The sequence below is a fragment of the Thamnophis elegans genome, chromosome 11, assembly GCF_009769535.1.
Source record: "Thamnophis elegans isolate rThaEle1 chromosome 11, rThaEle1.pri, whole genome shotgun sequence".
In the NCBI taxonomy this organism is placed as follows: Eukaryota; Metazoa; Chordata; class Lepidosauria; order Squamata; family Colubridae; genus Thamnophis; species Thamnophis elegans.
Genome location: NC_045551.1, coordinates 44,261,136 through 44,285,113, shown reverse-complemented (window position 1 = coordinate 44,285,113; position 23,978 = coordinate 44,261,136). Strand labels below are relative to the sequence as shown.

Sequence of the window (23,978 nt, the reverse complement as noted above, 5' to 3'; positions counted from 1 at the left end):
CCGGGTGCACATCGCAGCCCGGAATGAAGCATTCTCCTTGTTTCCAGGGGCTTTCCTCTCGACCCCTAAGCCCCTTCCTCCCCTGAGCTACGCGGGCGGCTCTGCTTCCAGAACCTGGAGCGTCCTCGCCGTTCCCCGCGCGGCAGTGCTGGGGGTTGGGGACGCGGGTGGAGAGGCGAGCGCTTTCCGCTGAAATCGGGAAAGGGGGTGTCGACTTCGCTGGACCCCGAGCCAGAAAAAGAGAAAGCACGAGCTCCGCTTTCCGCGAGCGCAGATTTATCCGATCTGTCCCCTGTTCAAATCTCCGCTGCAGAATAAAGGCCAGTTCGCGCGCGGCCTTTCGTCGTCCCGCTCCTCCGGTGGGTAAAGGCATTTTTCATCTACCGAGAGAAGCGAACTAGGAGGCGGCAATTCAAATAAACCCGACTTTCTGAGCACCCCCGTCGCTGAAGCTAATGCCTTTAAAACTGATAGGACCCGGTTGTGAAAGAGAAAGGGCATTTGTCGAGTTTACAGGTAGTCCTCGACTTATAACCGTTCATTTAGTGATCCTTCAAAGTTACGTCACTGAGAAAAAGGGCCTTAGGACCGTTTTTCAGACTTATGACCATCGCAGCATCTCCAAGGTCACATGATCAAAATCCAGATGCTTGGCAACGGACTCATTTGTGACGTTTGCAGTGTCCAGTGTCCCATTTTGTGACCATTTGACAAGCAAAGTCAAAGGGGAAATCGGTTACACTTAACAACCGTGTTACTAATTTACCAACTGCAGTGATTCGCTTAACAAACGATGGCAAGAAAAGTAAAAGGGGGCAAAACTCGCTTAACAATTGTCTTGCTTAGCAATGGAAATTTTGGATTCAGTTGGGGTCATAAGTCAAGGACCAGCTCTATTTCTGCACGGAGGAAATTGTCTCTTTCAAAATAACCTAGCGTTCCCTTGAATAAAAATAGTTTTGTGGAAAGCCTGGTATACTTAAACACTTAGAAAAGGATTCTGAATGCGATTACTCTGAATTGCATCCAACTCCAGAAGTTTCCTTACTTGTACTAGATCGATATTAGCCTAATATTAGCTCAACAAATGTTTCCCTTAGCAACAGAAATTCTGGGCTCAGTTGTGCTCAAGTTCATGACCACCTATATTGCATTTCTAGGCGCCTTTTCCCTTCAGAGCCAGGAGCAGCACCCACTGGGTCTCCTCTTCTTTTACCCTCACAACATCCCTGCAGGAGGATGAGGAGATGCTGATGAGCGAGGGTGCCATATACACCACTGAGCTCCACAGTCAAGGGGAGAGACTACAGCAGGGGACCTGCAGACAGGACATTCTCCTGGTGGGAGCCTCTAAGTGACCTCTAGGCCACTCTTGAGGTCTCCAGAAAGTGAATGGGGTGGTCCCTTGCTGTGTTCCCATCCTCCAATTTGTGGACTGGGGTGGGAATGATGGAAATTTTAGATCCAGCTGTTTGGAGAGCATCTGCTTGGAAAAGGATAGGTATTTGTACTCCCTGATGGAAACAGCAAGCCAGCTGGAGACCCCAGGGGAGAAAAGGGCAACGGGGGTCCCTGGTTGGTGAAATGCTGCCCCCGGAGAAAGCCCGGGCGAAGCTGAGGAGTTTCCATACCCAGCCTTCCCCCCCCCCCCTTTTTGCACGGGAAGGATCCCAGGCAACCTCGACAGGCGGAGGGGACAGAAGGCGGCCCACTCCGGACGGCTTCGGCGTTTGTTTTCCGCCGGGCCGCGCCAGCTGCCCCCGCCTGCCGAGCGGTCAGCGGAGCCTCTCTGCGATGCAGCGGGATCGGGCCTGGAGGGACCAGCCGAGATGCCGCCGAGCGAAGGGAAATTCTCTCCCCCCCCCCCTACTTCGGCGGGAACCGCCGGGGAAGGCGACCCCGCCTCCCGCCTTTCCGCAGGGCCTCCGGGGGAGACTCATTTGCCGGCTTTCTCGGGAGCCGAAACGACTGATGTGGCTGCCCCAATTGGCGGGGTCTGCAGTTGGGCTTATTGCACGCTTCGCATGGTTTAACGGTAAGACGTTTGCGAGGAAAACACAGGCGGCGAGTCTTTGGGCCTTTTAGGCCTTCCCTCTCGCGCCCTCCGCTTCATCAACGTCTGCAAGGATTTGTCGCCTTAAACAAGCCGGGCTGAAGCGCTTCTCTTCTGAAAGTCTCGCAAACTCAGATCCGGCGTGTTCCGTGGAAGTGGCTTCGCTTGCAGTGTCGGCGAGCGAACGGGCTTCCCTTCCACCGTTCCTTGAAGCCCACCTGTTTCAGGCTCGGCAAGGAAGAAAGCGGCCTAGCTAGGAAGCGGGGTGGAGGTGGGGAGTGGGCGTTTTCTTCAATGTTTTGTTCTCCCCCCCTTCTCAATCTGTCGAGGGCAGCGTTCGCGCCCATCGGCAGTTGGGAGAAGAAACTTTAAGGAGAATTAAAGTGCCCGCTTTAGGAAGAGATCAGCCGCCACAGATCGGCTTTTAATTTATTTGACAAGCAACCTGCCAAATGTCTTAGTGGAGAATATGTTTAATTTTGAGTCGCTTAGAAAGATGCGGCAGTCTCTCTGGTGTCCTCCAGGTATTGAGGTGCACCTCACTGAAAGATAAAAGTTTAGTTCTGCAATCTGCTCAGTTTCACCAGCTGGATTGGTTGTATCCCTTTTAACATGGGAGGCTATACAGATGTAATGCCACTTGCCTATTGAGTCATCTCCTATTAAGTTCAGAAAGGGTCACCCCTAGAGAAGAAGAAAAAATCATACAGAAAGATCTTATTGGAATGAAAAATACTGGTTAACTAACAAATCCAAACAGATTAAAGGAAAAAAATCCTTAATACTTTTCCAGTTGAAATCTGTTAGAAATAAGAGGTGTGTGTGTGTGTGTGTGTGTGTGTGTGTGTGTGTGTGTGTGTGTATTTCAAATATAATCCCTATGGGTCCTGGGAATATATTAAATAAGCCTGTAAAAAGTTTGGGACAGATTTTGTTCTCTTCCATGTTTGGTATATCTTCTCACTCAGAAATACATATAGTCAATGTCCTACTTAAAAGAAAGAACTTGGGGGAAAAGTGGGATTCAAATGCTTTATATTCAGGCCAGTCCAAATTTAACTGTCACTGAGAATTTAGTTATGTTTTAAACGGGCTTAAAAGGGAGATAAACCCTCAGCTAGGATTTCCCATAACCAAAAGTGCAGGTCTTGCTGTGAAGGTAGACAGAACTGGACAGCCAGACTAAGGCCAAATCTCCCCTCCCCTTCATCAAATTCCACTTGACCATGATTCCAGGATGGCTATTTCACCATCTTCACTTCAGGAATTAAACCAGGGCTATCCTTGATTGTCATTAAGTTCCCCATAAAACAATGAAGACATTATGCTTGAAAAACCCCTCCAGGCCAAGGATTAAGAGAAGACAAGAATCCTTATTCCCAGGGTACGAGGGAGAATAATGAAAATAAATCGGGAGTGGGGAATAGAGAAATCCATTTTAATTTTCCATCCCTTGGGTCTCTTACCCTGCAGTCCACAATGGGAAGGAAAGAAGAGGGCATTACACTGCTTCCTAGTGGCCTGTCACTCTGATCACTTCCAGCTGCCTGGACTAACCAAAATTGGGAGCAATGCTTTTTTATTTTTTTATGTTTTTCTCTCTGGGTAGAACTTGTCTGAACTTGGAAGCTAAATATATAACAGACTTGCCAGAGGAATTAAAACCTTGCTGGAAAGAGGCAGTGGCAAAGTCCTTCCCTCTCACTGTGAAGAAAACTGGAGGAGAGAGTTGGACTTGAAGGAGAATTTCAGTGTTGGCAGCTTCCAGGGAGTCAAGCCTGCTTAAGAGGACAGCTTTTACTCTCATGATTGAGGGGAGAAGGACCAGCTGAGACCGAACATCTGACCCTAGTGGATGAGCTCCTGTCCATTGAAGGACAGTCCTATCCGCAAAAAGCTTGATTCAAAAGCTGGGTCAAGTTGTGCCATCTCCTAGATGTGGTCCTACCAAAGTGGTACTTCCAAATAGATGGAAGATGATTCCAATCACCTCAAGCGAAGTATTAGTAGGACTCACCCCTTAATCTAAGACCTAATGTAGCAAGAAATCTGAATTTTGATTTGACAAGGTGATTTTTCTATGTTGTACTTGGCATCTAGCCTAGCTTTGTTTGGTCTACTAGTTTTCCATGTGCAGGGCTTTCTTAGTAGGGAGGTACATTTAGTTTTATGATACCCTGCCCCATGAACTGCTGCTGTTTGGAGATCACACTAAAACCAGCAATAGGAAAACCTCAGTATGCTCAGCGAAATAAACCAATTGTATTATTGCTGAGGGGGTTGGCTTGATAAGGAGCTTATTTGGTTTGGTTTTTTTTTAGCACTGATTTGTAAACCGAGTAATAGATGTGGTAATGTTAGAAGGTGTCGCTTGGCGCATGCTGTAGACTGGACTCTCGCTTGAATAGACTGGCCTCTTTTTTCCAGAAATAAATATCCTGGCATAAACAAACACTATTAGGGTTTTGTCTGCAAATAAAACTATTTAAAAAATAGAAATGAAAAGGAAAACTTTGAAGTAATGAATCGAATCTCTAAGAAAAGCCAACATCTCTTATTTGAAAGTTGGATGCTTATTTTTGTGGACTTTCACATCATTCATGCATCTATTTTATACATATTCATGGAGAAAGAAACCTAACAAAAATACGGTAATAGATTCTTGAATTAGCAATTGTTTGAGAATTCAAAAACAGGACTTGATCATTATTCCAAACTGGGTAGTCTGATACAAGTATTGACTTCTAACCTTCCATTTCACCCCGCCCCATGTGTTAAACTACAGTCTCCATTGTCCAAATAATATGAGGGCTGGAGATAATGGGAAAGCTGGTGTATAGGATTTTTATCATGAATAATGACTAATTTAGTGAGATGAGTTGTTTGAGAGCCAGATCACACATTTCTGTACAACAGAATAACTTGGATTCACATGGAATGCAATTGGGGGAGGTGAGTGGGATGTCTAAGACTGCTTGCAAGTATCCTCCAGATTTAACAAGTCAGAGGATTATCTTGGGGCACTTTTTAGGCTCCACCCCCACCTCCAAAATCCCCACCCCTTAATTTAAAGATCTAGGCTTTGATTACTGAAAAGATTTCTGCACTTGGCCTGAAATGTTTGCATAGTTCAGGGTTGACCTTTGTCACTAAACCCCACTTCTGGTGCTCAAAAAGAGCTTTCATTTCCATGGTATAAGGATCCAAACACTTACATTTTATTAAGAGGATGGCTTAAATGACTCCTTGTCTCTCTCACCTCCCACAAGTGTTTTCTATTTACCCGTTTAAGTAAACAGTGCTGCTTTCCTGGGGTGCCCGTCTAAGAGCATCTTGTAGGTCACGAAAAGGTTGAGGCCCGGTTTGCAACTCCGCATTCTGTTAATTTCTTAAGAAACACAAGTTGCGGGGCCCCGCACAAAGGACGATGATTTAATGAGGAAAAGAAACAAACTGGCTGATTGTTGGCGCTCACAACTGCCTTGGGAGTCCCTCTGGCAGCCACAAGCTGAACTCTGTGCCTTCAATGCAGCGTGCTTTTGGAGGAGAGGCTGGTCTGAATAGAGGACAAAGACAGCTTGTTCTGTTTATTTACCCTGCCTACAAGTTGGGTTAACCTCTCCCAAACAGCCGGGTTAAGCCCGTTAGCTGCCCAGCCCAGATGAGCCGCTGCTGCTGCATGGCCACTGTCATGCAAACGAGTCTTCTTGAGCCACCCTGTCCCACCCCACCGAATTTATGCCAAGGGGCAGCCTGTGTGCAGCTGGAAGTCAAACCACTCTCCATCCATTGCGGAAATAAATCCTTCCCTATTCACTTTGCTAGACAAGGTAGTTGACCAGCGGACACGCCCATCATTCAGATAAAACAGGAGGAAAAGAAAATTACTTTCAATTTCAACGGGGACCAAGCTCACCCATTCCAAAGCAGAGAAAAAGAGGAAGGCTTGATCATTGGAAGCAAAAAAAAAAAAAAAAAGGAGGATTGGTACTAATTCAGCTGGGCTGAAAGAAGCTGAATGGGAGGATGGAGTAGCATATTCCAGGAGCCCATCCAGGTGGGATTTCTTTCGTGAATTGTGGTTTAGTGTGAGATGTGAACACAGGCTAAAAATCTGTGGTAGAAAAGTACATGATGGGTGGCATGATACAATTTGCCTTAATTTGAGTCAGGAGATATCTTTTCAGAGTCATATTAATCAGGATATCATATAACCAATGACAGGGCATATATCTGAGTCCTAAGCCATATCCTGCAGGACTTACTATGCCACTGGGGACATCCACAAGGTGTTTATGTGTTAGAAAATGTCAAGATTGCTACAATGGAGTGATTGAAGTTTATGTGAGTTAGGCAGGACTCCCAATTGTGTAGTTAAATCAATCATTACTCCCTCCTCCAAGTGAATATCCTTGTATCCTATTTTACTAACTCCTTAGCTGTGTTTGCATGAGCTGCAGCACTGCTACCTGCCCAACCATGTGTGGTGGGATCCATAGTTAGTCTAATATTCAGCTTGATACATAAACCCAAAAATGATCTCAGGTGAATTAGGACAGGTAAATATGTGAAGAGAGTCACTGTCTCTAACATATTTGTCTGTGCAAAAATGGTATACTCTTTTAGGGAATCATCATCGTCATCCATCATCATCATCATCTTGGCTGAAGCTGTAGAGAAGCAGTCACCTAGCATGTTTTGTAGATTGGCTCCTGAGCCCTATAGGACTTCTAAAAAAAAAAGGAGGGGGATATTTATTGGTTTCCACACAGGGATTTGTTTGAAAATGCATCATTGTGCTTTGGGGAAAACAACACAATAAACTGATGTAGAGAGCCCCCGGTGGAGGCTGGAAGGAGAGGCTGGTTTGTTAAATGGGTCTTTTTATCATAAGACATGGCTATAAGTGCAGCTTTACTGCAAATAGGTGAGCCCATTTATAAAAGTGCTCACAACATGGCCTCAACATTTTAAAGATGCCCACCACCAGTCCAGAAAGCTGTCTCCCCTGGTTTTAAGTGGCACCATGGAAAGTGAAGTAGATTAAATAGATTAATATAAGAGGAGTAGATGAATGAAGAACGTCTTTGATACAAATAGAAAGAAACACCATCTCCAAATACCAAGTCATCTCAACAGTATATTATTTCTGTATATTTCAACAGTATAGGTTCTCTTAATTTCGCCAGAGGAATCTTTCCCAGACCTTTCCCAGAACTGAACCAAAGGCGGTTCATTGCCAGTTAGATAAATCTCTTTCTATGTTCAGTTCTGTTAAGAAACATCTCTGGTAGTTGAGATGGAATGATCTTTTCTGAAGAGAATGGAAATGGCTCACCAGTGCATGAGGACAATATGAGGCTGAAAAAAAATCATGTATCTATTTGGTCTATGGACCTATATTTCTGCCATGAATCCTTCTAAGCACATGCACAAACTGCAGTTTTGGATTAATCATTCCGTGGAATTACATCCAGTTTTCTTCTCATTATAATTTAAAACCAGACTTTATTAAAATGCTCATAAATGGCATGGTACCTACCCCCTTCCTTTAAGGTCACGTTCAAAACAGATTTCTGCAGGGCTGAAAATGCTGTAATATGGCTATCTGCAGGGATTCAAGTAGCACTATCATTGAGTGTTAAGAAAAAAAATTAAGCTTTCTGAAATTTACAATCTCTAATTCCTCTGCTGTCACCCTTTGTGATGATACTAAAAGCAGTGCAGAGCATGTTGAAAAAAAAGTAGTGGTCTGATTCAACAGTGAGATGCCTTTTTATTTTTTTTTAAAAATCAGTTTTGATAAATCCCTTCTCCATAGGCACTTGGATTACAGGGATTTACCAAACTACACATATTTATAAATTAAATCTCCAATTGCACTTGGGGAAAAAATAAGAGGTGTTCATTTAGGTGGGAAGAGGTCGTTGTCTTTGCACAATGAAATGGTAAAATGTCTAATGATTTAATTTTCTAAAACATCTGAAAAAAGCTACAGAAGATGGTTTGCATTCCTAATTGATGCATACAAATGTTTAAAACTTCTTGAGAAGTTAACGAAGCCATATTAAATGGTTTCAAGCTTGCACTTTCTACTGCAGGCAGCAAAATCCATTGGGCCACAGTTGTTAATTTAGATTAAATATTCTAAAAGCACTGCATCTTCAGACTGAAAGAAGCTAAGGTGGAAATCTGGTCAGGGAGGAGGTTCTACCTTTGAAAGTCACACAGAACAGTGCCAGAAGTGTATTTTATTATCTTCAGCAGAGAGAATATGCCTTTGGGATGTTTGCTTTCAGTATAACTCAGTATAAAGTAACAGGAACACAAGTTGAGGAAGGAATGTCTATATGGATCACTTCAATACTGTATGTGTCAAGTCTCTTAAACTACCGAAAACCTCTCTTAAGACTACTTGTTTAGAATTTTAAGCAAAGAGCAGCTCTTTTCTCTTCTGTATAACAAAAAATGCTTCCCAAGGGCCCCTTTTCTACATACCCCTGAAAGATAAGGAACTTTTTCCTCCTTTGACAACTCTGCTGTTCACAGAAAATTTTCTGAGTCAAATATTAAATGAAGCCCCTATTTGTCCACATCCCTGATTGATTTTAATTGGTCGCTTTTCCAAAGGAAACAGTTTTGCTTTCAGGTCTGTCACAACTCATTTGTCATAGGAAACAGGCTCCAATCTTAGCATTCTCATTGACATTCAGTAAGAAAAATAGATCAGAGTTGTTGGACATGTATTCTGAATTCGACTGAAATATGAAGCATTGCGCTGTCCTTTCCCTCGGTATTATGTAATTTTTCTTGAAGAGCTCCTGGTATCACTCTTTGGGAAAAGTTTATTTAGCGGATTATTTTTTCTTGATGGCAGTAGCAAGTGTAACAATATTTTGGGCCTGTTTCAGTAACGGCATGTCTATCATGCTGCCGTGGAATGTGAAGGCGCCCTGCAAAGAAAAAAAAAGAATATTCTCAAAAGAGGTCTCGGGAAAATAAAATTTCAGGCTATAGTTAGTCATAATACTTTTGTTTGTTAGTCAAGAATCATTACATCCCAGGTGAATCAGAGATATCTTCTCCCTGTTTTAGAAAGAGCTCAGGGGTACAATACCAACAACAACAACAACAACAATAATTAGTCAATTTCTTGTGGGATTTCAGAATTCAGACTGATAGGCACTTGGCCTACAACACACCTGACATAACAATAGTTGAAAAGAAAAAAGTTTGGTTCATTGACATTGCAATACCTGGTGATGTGCGAATTGAAGATAAGCAGCAAGAAAAAATCACAAAGTACCGGGACTTGCAAATTGAAGTCGAGCGACTGTGGAAAAAGAAATCGTGTGTTGTCCTGATTGTAATTGGAGCCCTTGGAGCAATACCTAAAGGGCTACCTCGCTATTTGGAAAATTTAAATTTATCAGACTTGAACATTCTGATTCTACAAAAAAACCACCCTACTTGGAACAGCTTATATCCTCCGATGTTACCTTAACAGTTCCTAGGTCCTTGGTTAGGACTCGAGCTGTTGAGCTACCAATCAGCCCCAAAGGCTGTGAATCTCACCAAAGATTAACCAAATGATGATGATGATGATGATGATGATGATGAAGAAATGCAGAAGCTAAACAGGGTCAGGTCAGGCTTGGACTTGAATGGGAACTGAAAAAATTCCAGGACTGTAAAGTTGAATGTGAACTTGGAAAAAAAAGCCCTGAAGACAATTGCCAACTACCGTATTTTTCGGACTATAAGACGCACCATGATTTTGAAGAGGTAATTTTTTTTAAAAAAGTTTTTGCACTCTGTATGCCTCCAAAACCCTTTGCATGCCTAGTTTTTTGCAAAAAAAAGGGCATGCAGAGCTTTGGTAGGCTTGTAGAGTCTCCTGGGGGTTGGGGGGGGAATGAGCAAAAAACAGCCCATTTTTAGCAAAACTGAGCTGTTTTTTGCCCCCCAAAAAGGGCATGCAGAGGCTTTGGGAGGCTTGTAGAGTGCTCCTGGGGCCTGGAGGAGGGGCAAAAATGATCAAAACCAGCCCATTGCTCATTTTTGCCCTCCTCAGCCCCCAGGAGCACTCTACAAGCCTCCCAAAGCCTCTGCAAGTGCATTTTGCATCTTATACTCCGAAAAATATATTGCTGCTGAAAAAGTAACATGACTATGGGCCTTGTTATCAGGAATCAAGCTCAAACCAGATAAATGTTAACTTTTTTCTCTCAGAACAAGATATTTTTCCTCTCTGCTTCTAGGAAAGACATAGGAAGATGTAACCTGAGCTGCATGAATGACAGTAGTGATGTACTATTGAGGAGACTTGGCCCAACAATTCATTTTGCACTTATAACAATTTTGCCAGGTTCCAGTTGTTTGGCACTATAATCCCAGTATCCACAAGGAATATTTTCTTTTTGCTAATGAGAGTCTTGAGTAAGCAGTATTACTATAAAACCTATTAAAACTCATCCCCAATATTGATATTAGAGAACTAAAAGCGGTTTGTATTGTGTTCTGGGAGAGATCAATTGCCACTCCAGTAGCAAAATTAAGGATTGTTCCAAAAAAAAAAAGAACAAATAATAAAAAAATCTTACAAACATACTGTATGGAGGAGAAATATAATCAATGTTTGAAGTGGTTCATATTATATTGAAGAGGGCTAATGCAATGAAAAAATATCCTGATATTTAATCAGGACTAGTAATACAAAGAAAACATACAAAGTACTTAAATTTTCACTTGTATACTGTTTATAATTAGGTCAATTTAGCTGAAGAGCCTCACTCCATCAGCACAGATGGGAAGAGATGTTACAACCATTTGTTTGCCCTAGCACAATGAAAATTAGATAATAGTAGTAACAATGCCAAAAGCGGATTGCAGTCTTGGAATTATACTGCTAAAATAATTAGTTGGAAACCTAAAGGAGGAACCTGGTGTATAAAATACAAATGAGGATAAATATATATGTACGTTAGCTGATGAGTTTAGATACTTTTCCTAAAATGACCTGAAAATCCTAAGAAACAACATGCTGTTTCAACCATTAATCTGTAGTGTTACATTGTCAAATAGGTCACTATTTCAACAGCTCATGTAAAATATTTGTTATTAATGAATTTTATTTCTACTACTTCTATTAATTTTATTTATACCACAGTCCTTTGTCTATTTGTCTCAGGTAGCAGCTCCTGGCTGACCTTGAATAGACTTGGAAGCTAAGCAGTGTTAATCTTGGTTAGTATTTGGGTGGGAGACACCCAGCAATGCTAGGACTGGTGGCTAGCATGGGAAGCTCAACTAAAATATCAAAGCAGTTCTACCTTGTCTGCATCCAAGAAAACCACATCCTCAAAGTTCCCAAGGTCATGGACAACATGTAAGAAGCAGCTTCCTTATGCATATTTATTTACTAAAGCATAATGCCATTGACTCTAAATGAATCTGTGCAGGATTGTAGCTTAGATTTGTCATGGGGCTTCTCTAGGTTTCTTACAACAACGAAAAGGAAGAAATGAAAAGAGGATAAACAGAACAGAAGTAAAATATTGTAATAGAATAATAAAATAAATGAAAAAGAACACAAAGAGAATACATCAATATGATAAAAAAGATGGATGGGTGAAGAGCAGAGAGCAAGGGGGGAGGTGGAATCTGCTATCAATCCAGCAGCCACCTTTACTGTGGAACTCCCCCATCTCATCCCCAAGGCAACTGGCAGAGCCAAGTCTTCAGGCTCCTGTACAAAATGTGGGCAAATTAGAGGCTTGGATGTTCCAAAGAATATTTATTTTATTTTTATTTTTTCAGAAATTTTTTCCTGAATGTCGTGATTACAGCTTGCTATAATTGGGAGTTGTAAATCCAGCTGCTATGGGCCAAACCCCATTGCCTTATTTAATTAATAGGAAAATTGGTAGCATTTTACAATTCCTTGGAAAGACCACACTTGGAATACTGCATCCAGTTTTGGTTGTCATGATATAAAAAAGAAGTTGAGACTTTAGAAAGAATGCAGAGAAGAGCAACAAAGATGATTAGGAAGACTGGAGGCTAAAACATATGAGGAACATATGTTCTTCGTATGCAAGAATTAGGGATGTCTAGTTTAATGAAAAGAAGGACTAGGAGTGACATAATAGCATTGTTCCAATATTTGAGGGGCTGCCACAAAGAAGAGGAGGTCAACCTATTCCCCAAAGCAGCTGAAGGTAGGACAAGAAGCAATGGATAGAAACCAATCAAGGAAAGAAGCAACGTAGAACTAAGAAGAAATTTCCTCACAGAACAATTAATCAGTGGAACAACTTGCCGCCAGAAATTGTGAAGTTTTTAAGAAGAGATTGGATAAACCATTTGTCTGAAATGGTATACGGTTTCCTGCCTGAGCAGAGGCTTGGACTAGAAGACCTCCAAGGTCCCCTTACACTTTTTATTCTGTTATTCTGTTAAAATATGAAAATGAAGATGTCGCCAAAAAGATAGTTCAGCTTTGTTCCAGCTAGTGCTGGAATCTCCCTGCTCAAGCACGAAACCCTATACCATTTCAGACAAATGGTTGTCCTATTTCTTCTTAAAAACCTCCAGTGTTGGAGCACCCACAACTTCTAATACCATAGACAATATAAGTATTAATTTGGAATTATATATATGTACACACACACACACACACACACACACACACACACACACATATAAAATTTGTAGATTTTCACAGGTGTAGGTATGCTGGTCTTGTTGTATTCGGGTTTTTTCCCGTGTAAGATTGACATTGTCTTGCAACGTTTCAGCGAGGTCCCACTCGCCATCTTCAGGCTGGTGTTTTCGCCTTCGTGCTTGAGCAACAGCATAAGCACGAAGCCGAAAACACCAGCCTGAAGATGGTGAGTGGGTCTTAGCCGAAATGTTGCCAAGACAATCTCAATCTTACACGGGAAAGGACCCAAATACAACAAGACCAACATACATACATACATATATACATCCCAAATTAAATACTTAATTTAACCCTTGCTAAATAAAAAAACATGACGTGTAAAAATGCTTATTTCAGTTAACATTTCCAGCAGTATTCTATCCTAATCTGTTGCTTATCTTAGTATTGTCTGCTCCAGAGACGAAAGAGTGTATTTATTCTAGGAAATGTAATGCCAGCATTGTGTAATATGTGAAAGAATGACAAATGTTTTGATGCTGATATTGCTAGACCTCAATCTATTTTACCTTAAAATAAGCACAACTGAAATAAATTAAAATTACTTTAAACAATTTTTTTTCGGTCATAGAGGTGTATTATACTTTCTTAAAGACCATGATCTTGGTCAAGCTGCAGGATAAGGAGGTTCATGGAGATATTATTGCTAAAGAATTAAGCAAGCCAGGAAGGATGCGAAGGAAGTAAAATTAAATTGGCAATAATTCAAATGTCTCTCTTCATGCCTCTTACCTATAGACTGAATGAGGTAAAATGAATAATTTTCAGCAAAGCTTTAGCAGTAACTGGTTTAATTCTAGCAAAATCCCTGCCAAATACAGTGAAACAAAATGTGGGCCTGCCGCCACTTCAATAAGTTGAAATGGCATTTAGGCGGTACAACTTTCCTTTTCCTCTTGGTATACCCCTAGAAGACCATATGGCCAGAACATTAGCTCTTTTGCTCTGCCCTGTTCTGGAGAGGAAAAAAGGCAGCCGAGCCCCATTATACCTGGAATCCCAAGGGGGTGGGGGTGGAGAAATACCAGGTAAGATTTGAAAGATGTGGCTTTGTGGCCTTCTTGCTACAAAGTGTTGTTGCAGCCTATCATGCTCTGGTGGAGTGTGATGCCGTGAGTTGGATCTGAAGAACAGAATTTTTCAACATTCTGCCTATCTTTTCATACCTGAAAATTTGATGGAGGCAGAATAGATCAAATGACATCAGATATAAAAATGTGATTGTTGGTTTCCATACACTATCTTTGTATAAGCTGGGAAGGATTAGGTATGCCTAAATACTCAAGAGAAAGGCTTTGGTGATTTAGTGATAGATCAGATGCTACTTATGAATGTGGCCTTCATTTTTAAATTTGGATGCCAATGATCTCTCACTAGGAAGTTTTCTGCCAATGAATAAACAAGGCTTGCTGAATTTGCTGCCTTTGAGCTACACACAGTAATCATTCCTGTTATGCTTAGTGGTGGGAGTGATGGCAATTGTAGTCCATCATTTCTGGAGAGGTGCTAAGTTTGGATAATTGATATAGGTCATCTGTAACGAGAGAAAACCATTATCTTGAGTTAGTAGAGGCAGGTTCAGATTACACTTTAGTGACCGAGGGTGAATGAACAATTAGGCTAAATACTGTACGGAAATACTCTCCAAGCCAATTAAAGCTTGATATTTGTTAGTGTGAAAAATATTCTTCTTGATCAGTACTTATCAGAGTATAGTGTCCTCCATAGAGAGGAACCTCCACAGGTAGAAGCATCTAGTCAACCTTGGTTGATCATGGCTTCTCAGTGGCATTGACCTGCTTAGAACTTGGAAGGGAGATCACTGGAAAATTTCAAAACTGTAAGGAAGTTGTTGATTTTAAATCATTTTTGAAAACAAAACACTACACAGCAGACTGTGTGAATAGTCACTAGGGATTAAACCTTATTCTTTGAGGGATAAAAAAGAGTCTTTAAAATTGATAATTTGATAATCTGCATAACACTTTCAATTGAAGTAGGTATTTTCCAAACATGCCCCAAGGCCAATTGTAGTAAACATTATTTGCATTGGAGTAATTAGTTCAGGCAGTCACAGCTTACAAACTGAAGCCAAATCTTGATCTTCTCAATCCTAATGCTCCTCCCCATCCTACCTTTATTTCCTTCACACTCAAGTTCCTGAAGCCTCATATTTTGCCTTTCTAGTGAAAAACATTGCCTCTACATTGAGCTTTATCATACCAACAGCACATTATTGTGCGCACATACTCTAATTTGAGGAAGTGTTTTGAAATATTCCATTATTAGACAAGAAGTATTTGTTTTCCTTTGATTATATTTCCTCTTTATTTTTTTTCAGAACCCCATTAGGCTACTTTAAATCTGTGATGATTCAGAAAACAATGTTGAAATAGTTGCATATAACATATGTTCAAAATGTCTGTTTCTTCTTAGGAAAGCAAAATATACATATGCACATAACCCCTTTATGTTTTTCCTTTCTCAGAGTTTCAAATAAACACCAGCTCAGCTGTAGAAACAAGAATGCATTTCCTATTTCAGACTGCACCGCAATCCTCTAGGGATATGCATGTGAAAATTTATGTTTTAATTATGCAGTTAAATGAAATTATTTCATTTTAATAGCTCCAATTTGCTGTTGAAGTAAACAGTTGGGCAACCTCTGACCCTTTGAAAATGTAGCAGCAAAATTTATATAGGACCTGCTAAGATTATATTGCATATTAGGTGACTGATCCTGTAGTACTGTGCTGTAGATTATTTGTTAATATATATTCAGCCCTTAAGTTAAGAATCCCTGGTGGAGATGGAATTGAAATCCATGTTTTTCCGATCAACCTTTGATCAATAGTTTATATCCAAAGATCTTTACACTTAAAAGTCTTACTTTAACAAGAAAAAATGACTAATAAATGTAATTCTGCATTATTTTACTAATTTGCAGAATTTATTTTGGGTCAATTGCAATTTATTTCCAAGAATACTAAAGAATTGGTTGATATTCACAATTCTGTTTAGGCAATTCTACTAGCTATTGTCCAGATATTTTCAAGCAAATCTTGCAATCATGAGAACTGGTAACTTTAAATTTTCAGGCGGCTATATTCAGAGCATATTGTAATGTACCCAACTATTATGTCAAATACTGTATAATAATAATGATAACAGTAACAACAAAATCCCTTCAACTTTAAAAATCAGCACCTTTCTACTATTAGCAGCAAGATGAAAATGAGAAATCCAAAGAGGTTTAATCATCAATTATAAAGGGAATGTTAGAAAAGATGCGATACCAGTAGAAGCTTGACAATATTCTATTATTTAATATGTCTCTATAAAATAAAGTAGTAGCATATTATGCAAGATCACACTAAACAGCTATCAGAACAAATTAAAGATGTACAATGAAAAATAAAAAATTTCATTTTGGTATTTAGTTGTTTTATGCCTGTAATAATTATTGTACACTAAGTGGTTCTTTGTACAACACACGAAAGCTCTTACTTCTACTATCTTCTTCTTAGCTAGTAAAAATATTTCTGTTTTCTGCTTAAATTACTAACAAATTATTTAAAGTTAAATGCATTAAAATTTATTTCAAAACTGATGCCGAAAGTCAATATTATTTTAAAATGCTATAAAATAAAAATGGAAGTTTAATGCACTAATAATGTGCTACTTTTGAAGAAATTAATCACATTATACCTGTATTTTACTGTGAATTGCTTTGAGAATGTTTTAGAAAACGACAAAAATTGTATGATTTAAGTTTTTAAAATTGTAGTAGGTAGAGTTATTGTATTATTTAAATCTCAAGAAACATACAATGTAATAAATATATGTTCCTTCAGAATATGTTTTGAAAGAATTTTACTTACATATTTATTTCTTATGAATGAAAACTTAGCAAAAAGATATAACTGAAGAATCTCAGTTAAATGTTGATTAGTTCAGCTTTTTATAAGGAGTTGTATGAAGAGAAGATATATAGCGTACTATTTAAATAAAAATGACTTACTTTATTTACTCTTTGAATGTTTTTAATAGCATTTTTTAATAAAACAAAAACATTTTGATTTTAGTGCATGTCTAAAATTTCAAAAAGATCATAATGTTAGAATCAGAATACCTTAGTTAAAATATCATATTTCCAATTTCCTCAAAGCAAATATTTTTGTACTCTCCAGATTATGACAAATAACGGGAACTGTTTGCTTCGTGTGAATATAAACTATTGTCCAGTGGTGGCATCAAACTTAGTTGGCTAAGAATTTCCAATTAACAAGCTGTAATTTCAGTGGTTGAACATTAGCAATTTATCAGAGAGCAGACTAGTCATTCTAATCCTTTGTGTTTCATTTTTTTCCAGGCTTTCAGTTTTGATTAATGCACACACACATATATAAACATGTTCACATTTTTCTCCTCATGCAAGGCTTAACATTATCAAACTAAAGTTCTGTTCCTGCTTCACTGAAATTTAAAGCTTTAGCTTAATAAAGGAAGAAATGAAGTGGAGAAGCTGGCATTTAATATTAGTGTGTGGCTTACAAAGAAAACAAAAGTAATATATTAATACAGTGGAGGACAACACTCACAATTTCAGTTTAAGTTATTTAATTATCTATGTTAAAATGGAACATTACAAAATTAGATTCCTTAAGTCGTGATGAAAATTGTGATGAAAATATTAGTGCCATCTTCGTAAGTCAAAGGCAGTTCTTTGGAGAAATTAAGTAGTCAAATATGGGCTGGTTTTTCAAGAGTCAGATTTTTAAGCCTTGTACTTTCCAATTTTGATTAAAGATTTTCAAGAAGCATTGCTTAAACAGCATTTTGCTTCAACCTACTGAATGACACTAGGCTGTTACTGAAGTCAGTGCTAACCCTCTCAGTTTCTTTGATGAGGTCAGCATTTAATCCTAGAATGAATATCCAGTGCCATATTTATAATATTCAGTGTTAATAGCAGGTCACACTGAAGTTTCAATTTCCATGACTACATTTTATAGGCAGTTGCAAAGTAGGTAAAATACTCTGTAAAAGGGTCTTTAACTATCTGTCCTTAATTGCAGATCATTTATCTCAATTTATTTCAAAATCATGCTAAGTAAGTTGCAGTATTAAATATACCAATAGTTTGAAGGGACCTGTAGCTAAAATATCTTTGGAATTACTTAATACTGTTTTATTTATGAGAATGCTAGTTATCCAGCTGTAAGGATATTGTGGTGGTTTAAGCCATAGAAGAGTTTGGTATTGAAAATGTCCACATTTCAACAATACAAAAGAGTATAAAACATCAATAGCTTATCAGTTCTAAGTATTTCTTTAGAAGACAGAACAGAAGACATAAAAATGCAATTCCTATTCTGCACACTGTATATTTTCATAGATCAGTTTATTGTTAATGGGCTTTATAAGAGACAGCCAGCAATCCATATATACTTCTAAGGTTTTCTGTGTGGCTGTGTATGTGTGTACTTGGCTTTACAAAGAATATTGTATTTTGGCAATCAAATATTGGGTAAATTGCACCAAAAGGATCACACTTTTTCTTCTGCACTTCTGGACAACTTTGCTGGCTTGATAAGCATGTCAGATTTGGCTCTTTCTAAAAGAAGCACATTTAATTTCAACTCCTCCCCCCCAAGTGGTAAACTACATTCTAGCAAATAACCTTTAAGATAATTAGCTGACAATGCTGTAGCTAGCATAAAATTTTCCTTCAGGCGACCCCTAATTTAAGTGTTACTGGCACAAAGTGAAGACAGATTGTGCTTTATCACCACAATGTTTACATAGCAGAAACCCACAGAGCAGGCAACACGAGATTCAATGATGCACTAAATTAGGAACAATCATATATGAGTGCTACTATGCCATCTTTAATATTAAAAGAACCTTCAGACAAAAAAAATAGGTTTTCATGTATTCTGACTTCACTTTGCAATAAAAGTGCCTCCACCTTGTCAGGAACTCTGTAGTTTGTGACTACAAAAATAACTGGTACCTGCTATTTGGGCAGAGCAGGCAATGAAAAAAAAACACTAAAACAAGTGTGTATAATTAAATAATGCTCTTGAAATTAGTTGGGAATTTTGTAAGATGCCCTATAAATTTGACTGAAACACTGCAAAGAATCCCTCACTGTAAGAAAGAAACACTGATTTTCAATTACCACTTTAATAAATATCTTAGTAAGATAAAACTCAGTATAACCTTAATGGAATGAACTAACTGGAGGATAAATATGCAATCTATATTTATTCAAAAGATTAGATATTCAATTATTTCAGGAATATTGTTTTTATTTAAACCCAAGATGACATACATTTTGACACAACCCTGTTTCCCAACATCAGTGTCCTGGATAAAAAATACTATTATTCAATGTGTTCTATATATATGTTACTGTATCTTTTAACAGGTTCATCTAAATCCCCCAAGGAACCCTTGAGGCTGATTTTCATTTGAATCCACATTCTAAGTCTTGAAGAAAACCTTTTACCTTTCCTACACGCTGATGTTCTTCAAAAGCTGTAATCAGTTCCTGTGCCCACTTTATTTTTTCAAGACTTGGGGAGAATTGTTCCTGGACAATGGCAACTTGATTAGGGTGGATCACCTGCTTACCTACAAACAGGATTAATAACCATAGAGTCAGCATTAACAAGCAGATGTTCTAGCAAAGTGTTGTAATTGCTAGTTCTGCATGCATATGCATGCTTAACAGTTTCCCATTACTATTATTATTACCAATAGAACTATCACCACCACCATCATCATCTTAAAATTAGTTCCCTTTTGAAATTTAACCTGTTCAGCAAATTTTTATTCAAACCAGAAGTAAAATTAATTCTGAAATGAACTTCTATACCCGAGCATAAAGCACAGAATAATGCTTTATAATTCTAAATAAGTTCATTGAAAATATTCCTCATATAGTTAATATCAAAACAGACTTATGGTATTTTATTTATAGCTTGTTCCATATCAAAATGAAGACTTTCACAAGTATTAGACAGGAGCCATGCAAATGTTCTCTTTCTTAATGAAATGATACAACATGGGTTATGTTTTTCTAATGTGACTACCATTTTGCTCTTGCTTGGTCAGTCAAGAAAAAAAGTACATAAAATTTAACTGAAAGTCCTCAACAAATTAACATTTTACATTTTTTTCTTCACAATTTTGTTTACAATTACAATGTCAGTTTCATTTTTTAAAAAAAATATATTTAGTATACAGTACTTGGAAATACTGAAAAATGACTGAAATATTTTTCTTGAACAAGCAAAACAGTTAAATTATACCAAGTACTTTTAAGAAGCAATATTTTTCTTTATAAGGGATTCAACTTAAGAGAAATTATTCATCAGGGAGAAATATATAATACATTCAGCATTTTGATTTTCAATAGTATAGTGGTTAATTTAATCCATAGTATATAGCCATAATTTTATATGTAGGGTTCAGATTATTATTTATTTTATTTTAGAAATTCTAAGAGGAAAGAAAACTATTTTTAATAATTTGTTTCCACTTTAAAAAGATGTAGGGTCAATTTTGTCCATGTCTTTAGGAAGTTATTAATATAGAGATCTGTTTTAAGCTAAATATACCCTTTAGAAACCACAGCTTGCCTTATTTTTTCAGATTTTAATTATGTTATCACTTATAATTGAGGTATTTGTAATGTGAGATTCAGCTGCTCCATAACATTCATGTTAGATTTATTTTCAGCTGTTCAAAGGTTTCTTCGTAAAACAAATGATTGCTCTAAAAACATTAGTGTCCTGCTCAAATTTTGATTATTCCAAATTAAGATATTTGAAGTTATGTCACAAGAATGAACAACATACTGATGTACAGGATTTGCACTCTATTATACTCGTAAGCAGTTAAATTATAATCTCAGAATGATTTTGCTCAAATATTTCATGATGAAAGCCCCAATAAAATATATTTCAAAAGACGCATTGTATTTCAAAACAGGGATCTCTAAATTATTGTTAAATTATCTTATAAATTGAATTATTTTTTGTTTTGATAAAGATGTGGATGGAATTTTAAAATTATATGCATGGCTCAAGGCCTTCAATCTTTTAAGATCAGCAAAAAACTAAAAAGCTGAAATTGCATGTTATTTGTATATCCAAATACCTTGTGGACTTATCGGTAAGTGTCCAACAGAATTTGCTGAAGACAGTCACGACAAAACATAGATTTCATTGATCTTAAATGATTTCCTACTAGTATGGCCAATTCTGAATTAAACCCAGGATCCTGAAATAGGCTCTAAAGATTAACAGTTATCAAGCATGGCCTTAACAAATTACAATGCATTTCAGAATGTTGATTAAATGCAATGGGATCTGGGATCTTATATCTATTTCATTGCTAGGGCAATCCAGGACAACGACTAACATGGGATTTACACTTAATTCATACTATTGCACAGTAAATGTTTTAAGGTAAAAAAAGGAATTTAATAACATTTGGTAGGAACTAATATTTAAAAAAAACAAATACTTTGGTGTCAAATAAATTTGGAGGGGGCATGCAGAATTACAAAACAGAGAGGTACTATGAGTCAGTGATCAGTTGTACCTTGTATATTTGTATGAAATTCAAATTTTCATTTATTACTGAATGATATAAAAAGAAAAGTCATATTACATTTCCCTCATCATAGTAGTTCTGAAAAGTTCATTATGAATGTTTTTCATAAGAACGTTTTAACTGGAATCAAAGAAAATGAAGAAATTAGACTTCCAGATGAAGACCTATGGCAAGTTAGATGTCTTTATGAGTGGCTCCATGAGCACAGAAATAAACACTCTGAAATCAGCGGCCAGGAGCCAGGTTCTGGCTTGCAAAAACCTTTCAAAAAGAAAAAGAATTTGGAGGGTTGTCTACTTGGGTCCTAGTAGAGCTACTCCTCAGAAGGAGAACACAGAAATTGTGTTTCTTGTGGCAGATTGCAAGTTGAATGGTTTAGGAGTCAAGAGATTATCAGCATGCCTTTAACTACTAAGCAGCCTTTACACACATATCATTTTACTAATTTACAATCTAAGAGAGATATTCCAAACAGCAGAGAAGATCAAAGAGTCTCAAGACTCTTGGTGAGTTGTCTTCTGGGAATGAACAAGATTGTGATTTAGGAAGGTTTTAAATGGATAAAGGGTCCATAATACATTTTATATTCTGAAGAAATACAGATTATTATATAACAGTAGATGACTATTGGTTGCTGCTACCCACTATGGAGGAATGATTGGTAAAATTGATAAATCTTACTGAGATGGATAAAGTAACATCTTTCATTAGAGAAAAGACAATATCCACTGGAGCATTTCCTATTGACTTATTGCACTTTTAGCCTTTTATGATCCTTTTTATTTTTCACTTTTTCTTTCTAATTTCATTCATTGTAGTTCTTACTAGTTCTTAAAACTTTTAATAGAAATATATTAAAAAATGAAAACTATTAGAAATTATGGGTTCTGAAATTATATTAAATTTCAACTATTTTTTAAAATATGTGTATGTATGCATACTTTTTATTACATGAAGGCAAAAAGCCTTGAGGGATGTATTCATGCATTAGTTCAATGATAAGAGATTTTGTTTTAGATTCTTCGAATAAAGGAACAAGGCTTTGATCATACAGTTGAAATTGTCATCTTAACTTTTTGATACTCCTTCTCCCATACATGCCTGCATATGGATCCTTCTTATCAAAGTCATTCTTAGCTGACATTATTGATAGCCATAAAATCTATCACACTTTTCTGATAATATTGCTCCAAATGTAGTTTTAAACAGAAGTTCTGTCAAGTAGATGCTAATATGCAAATTTGTTGTTTTCTGCTTTTTTAATGTTGTCAGTGTAAAGTTAAAGAGGAAGCTGGAAGAAACAATGTTTAAACAGTATGTTAGAGGAGAAAGTTAGATGATAGCAAACTATCCCACCTCTGCTTCAATATTTTCCAGAAATTATCCTGGTGGGACAAACAGTTGAATCATATCCTCATCTATCTACTTCTGCATTCAAAAATATCCTGAAATGGTTTTAACAAACAAAACAACAAAATCTGAAAGCTAGGACTTTTTGAATTTGAAGAAAAATTGCTAGATTGTGTAGGAAACATTTCAGAATTAATTTGGGTTCTATATATCTTACATGAGGCCCATAACTCAGAGAAACCTCAAACGGGAAATAGCATGGAGTTATGAAATTCTAGATTAGGCTCAATTTGCTCTAGAAATCAACTATTGTCAACACCTTGCTTTCTACCTACCTATGGAAATACGAAACGTAACTGTCTTAACATTTCATATTTATCTTGAATGGGTAAAGTGTTTAGAAATCTACAAAATCCATTTTGAAATTGACCAAATCTACACCTGTATATTAATTCTTAGCCCAATTCTATACAGAACCAGATAGGAATGCTATTATATTTTAAAAGATAACTTTTATTTGGGGGGGGGGGATAAAATAGTAAACTGATACTAGGAAGTAACAAATCTTAAGGGTAATTTATTTGATTTTGATTCTCCAACAGATGGCTGGTTGGTTAATCATTTCAAGGTTCTGAACTGACAGTGATAAAGTTGAGGTAAAGTGGCCATCCTGAGAATGTATTATAAAGGATTGTATAAAGGAATGTATTAGAAATTTAATATCATCTGGACCTAACTGCCCTTGGTATTAATTCCCCAGTTATCTATGTGTTTTCAAGTTTTAAATTTATGTTACTTATGTGGACAAATGCTTGATATCTTGATCTGTCTTTAGTCACAACTTGTAGCTCTTCCAGGGACAGATCTGAAATTTCTTTGATTCATCCATCTTTTTTTATTATCTGTTGTCTTCTCAAACTTGCCAAGTATAGTTGACTTTTTGAGTTCCTTATCTATCAGTTTGAATCACAGATCCAAAGTATGTGAATTTCTGCTTACTGTTCCTACTTTAAGAGAACTGTCAATTTTCATTTGATGTGGAGTTTTTCTTGCATTCCATGGTACCCTCAGAAAATATATCTAGGTTGATAGTTTGAAAGCATCTTCTTTCATTCTTTCTTTCTTAATGTGCAACCTTTCATAGCCAGGGGCCACTGGGAAGACCAGTGCTTTAACTGCCTGGTTCTTTGCTCCTTGTGCTTCATCATATTTTCTTCAACAAAA

At 37.5% G+C, this 23,978-nt stretch overlaps 1 protein-coding gene across 2 annotated transcripts in view; it reads right to left on the bottom strand.

Annotated features, from left to right (window-relative positions):
- Nucleotides 1-7,812: 7,812 nt before the first annotated feature.
- Nucleotides 7,813-23,978, bottom strand: part of CLYBL (citrate lyase beta like) — a 201,580-nt gene continuing 185,414 nt past the window's right edge. For both annotated transcript variants that reach the window (XM_032226771.1, XM_032226772.1), the window contains exons 7-8: nt 19,291-19,415; nt 7,813-9,006 (exon numbers count right to left, since the gene is read on the bottom strand). In XM_032226771.1, the coding sequence (XP_032082662.1) occupies nt 8,911-9,006; nt 19,291-19,415 (221 nt within the window). In that variant the 3' untranslated portion in view covers nt 7,813-8,910. The remainder of the gene's footprint in view (nt 9,007-19,290; nt 19,416-23,978) is intronic.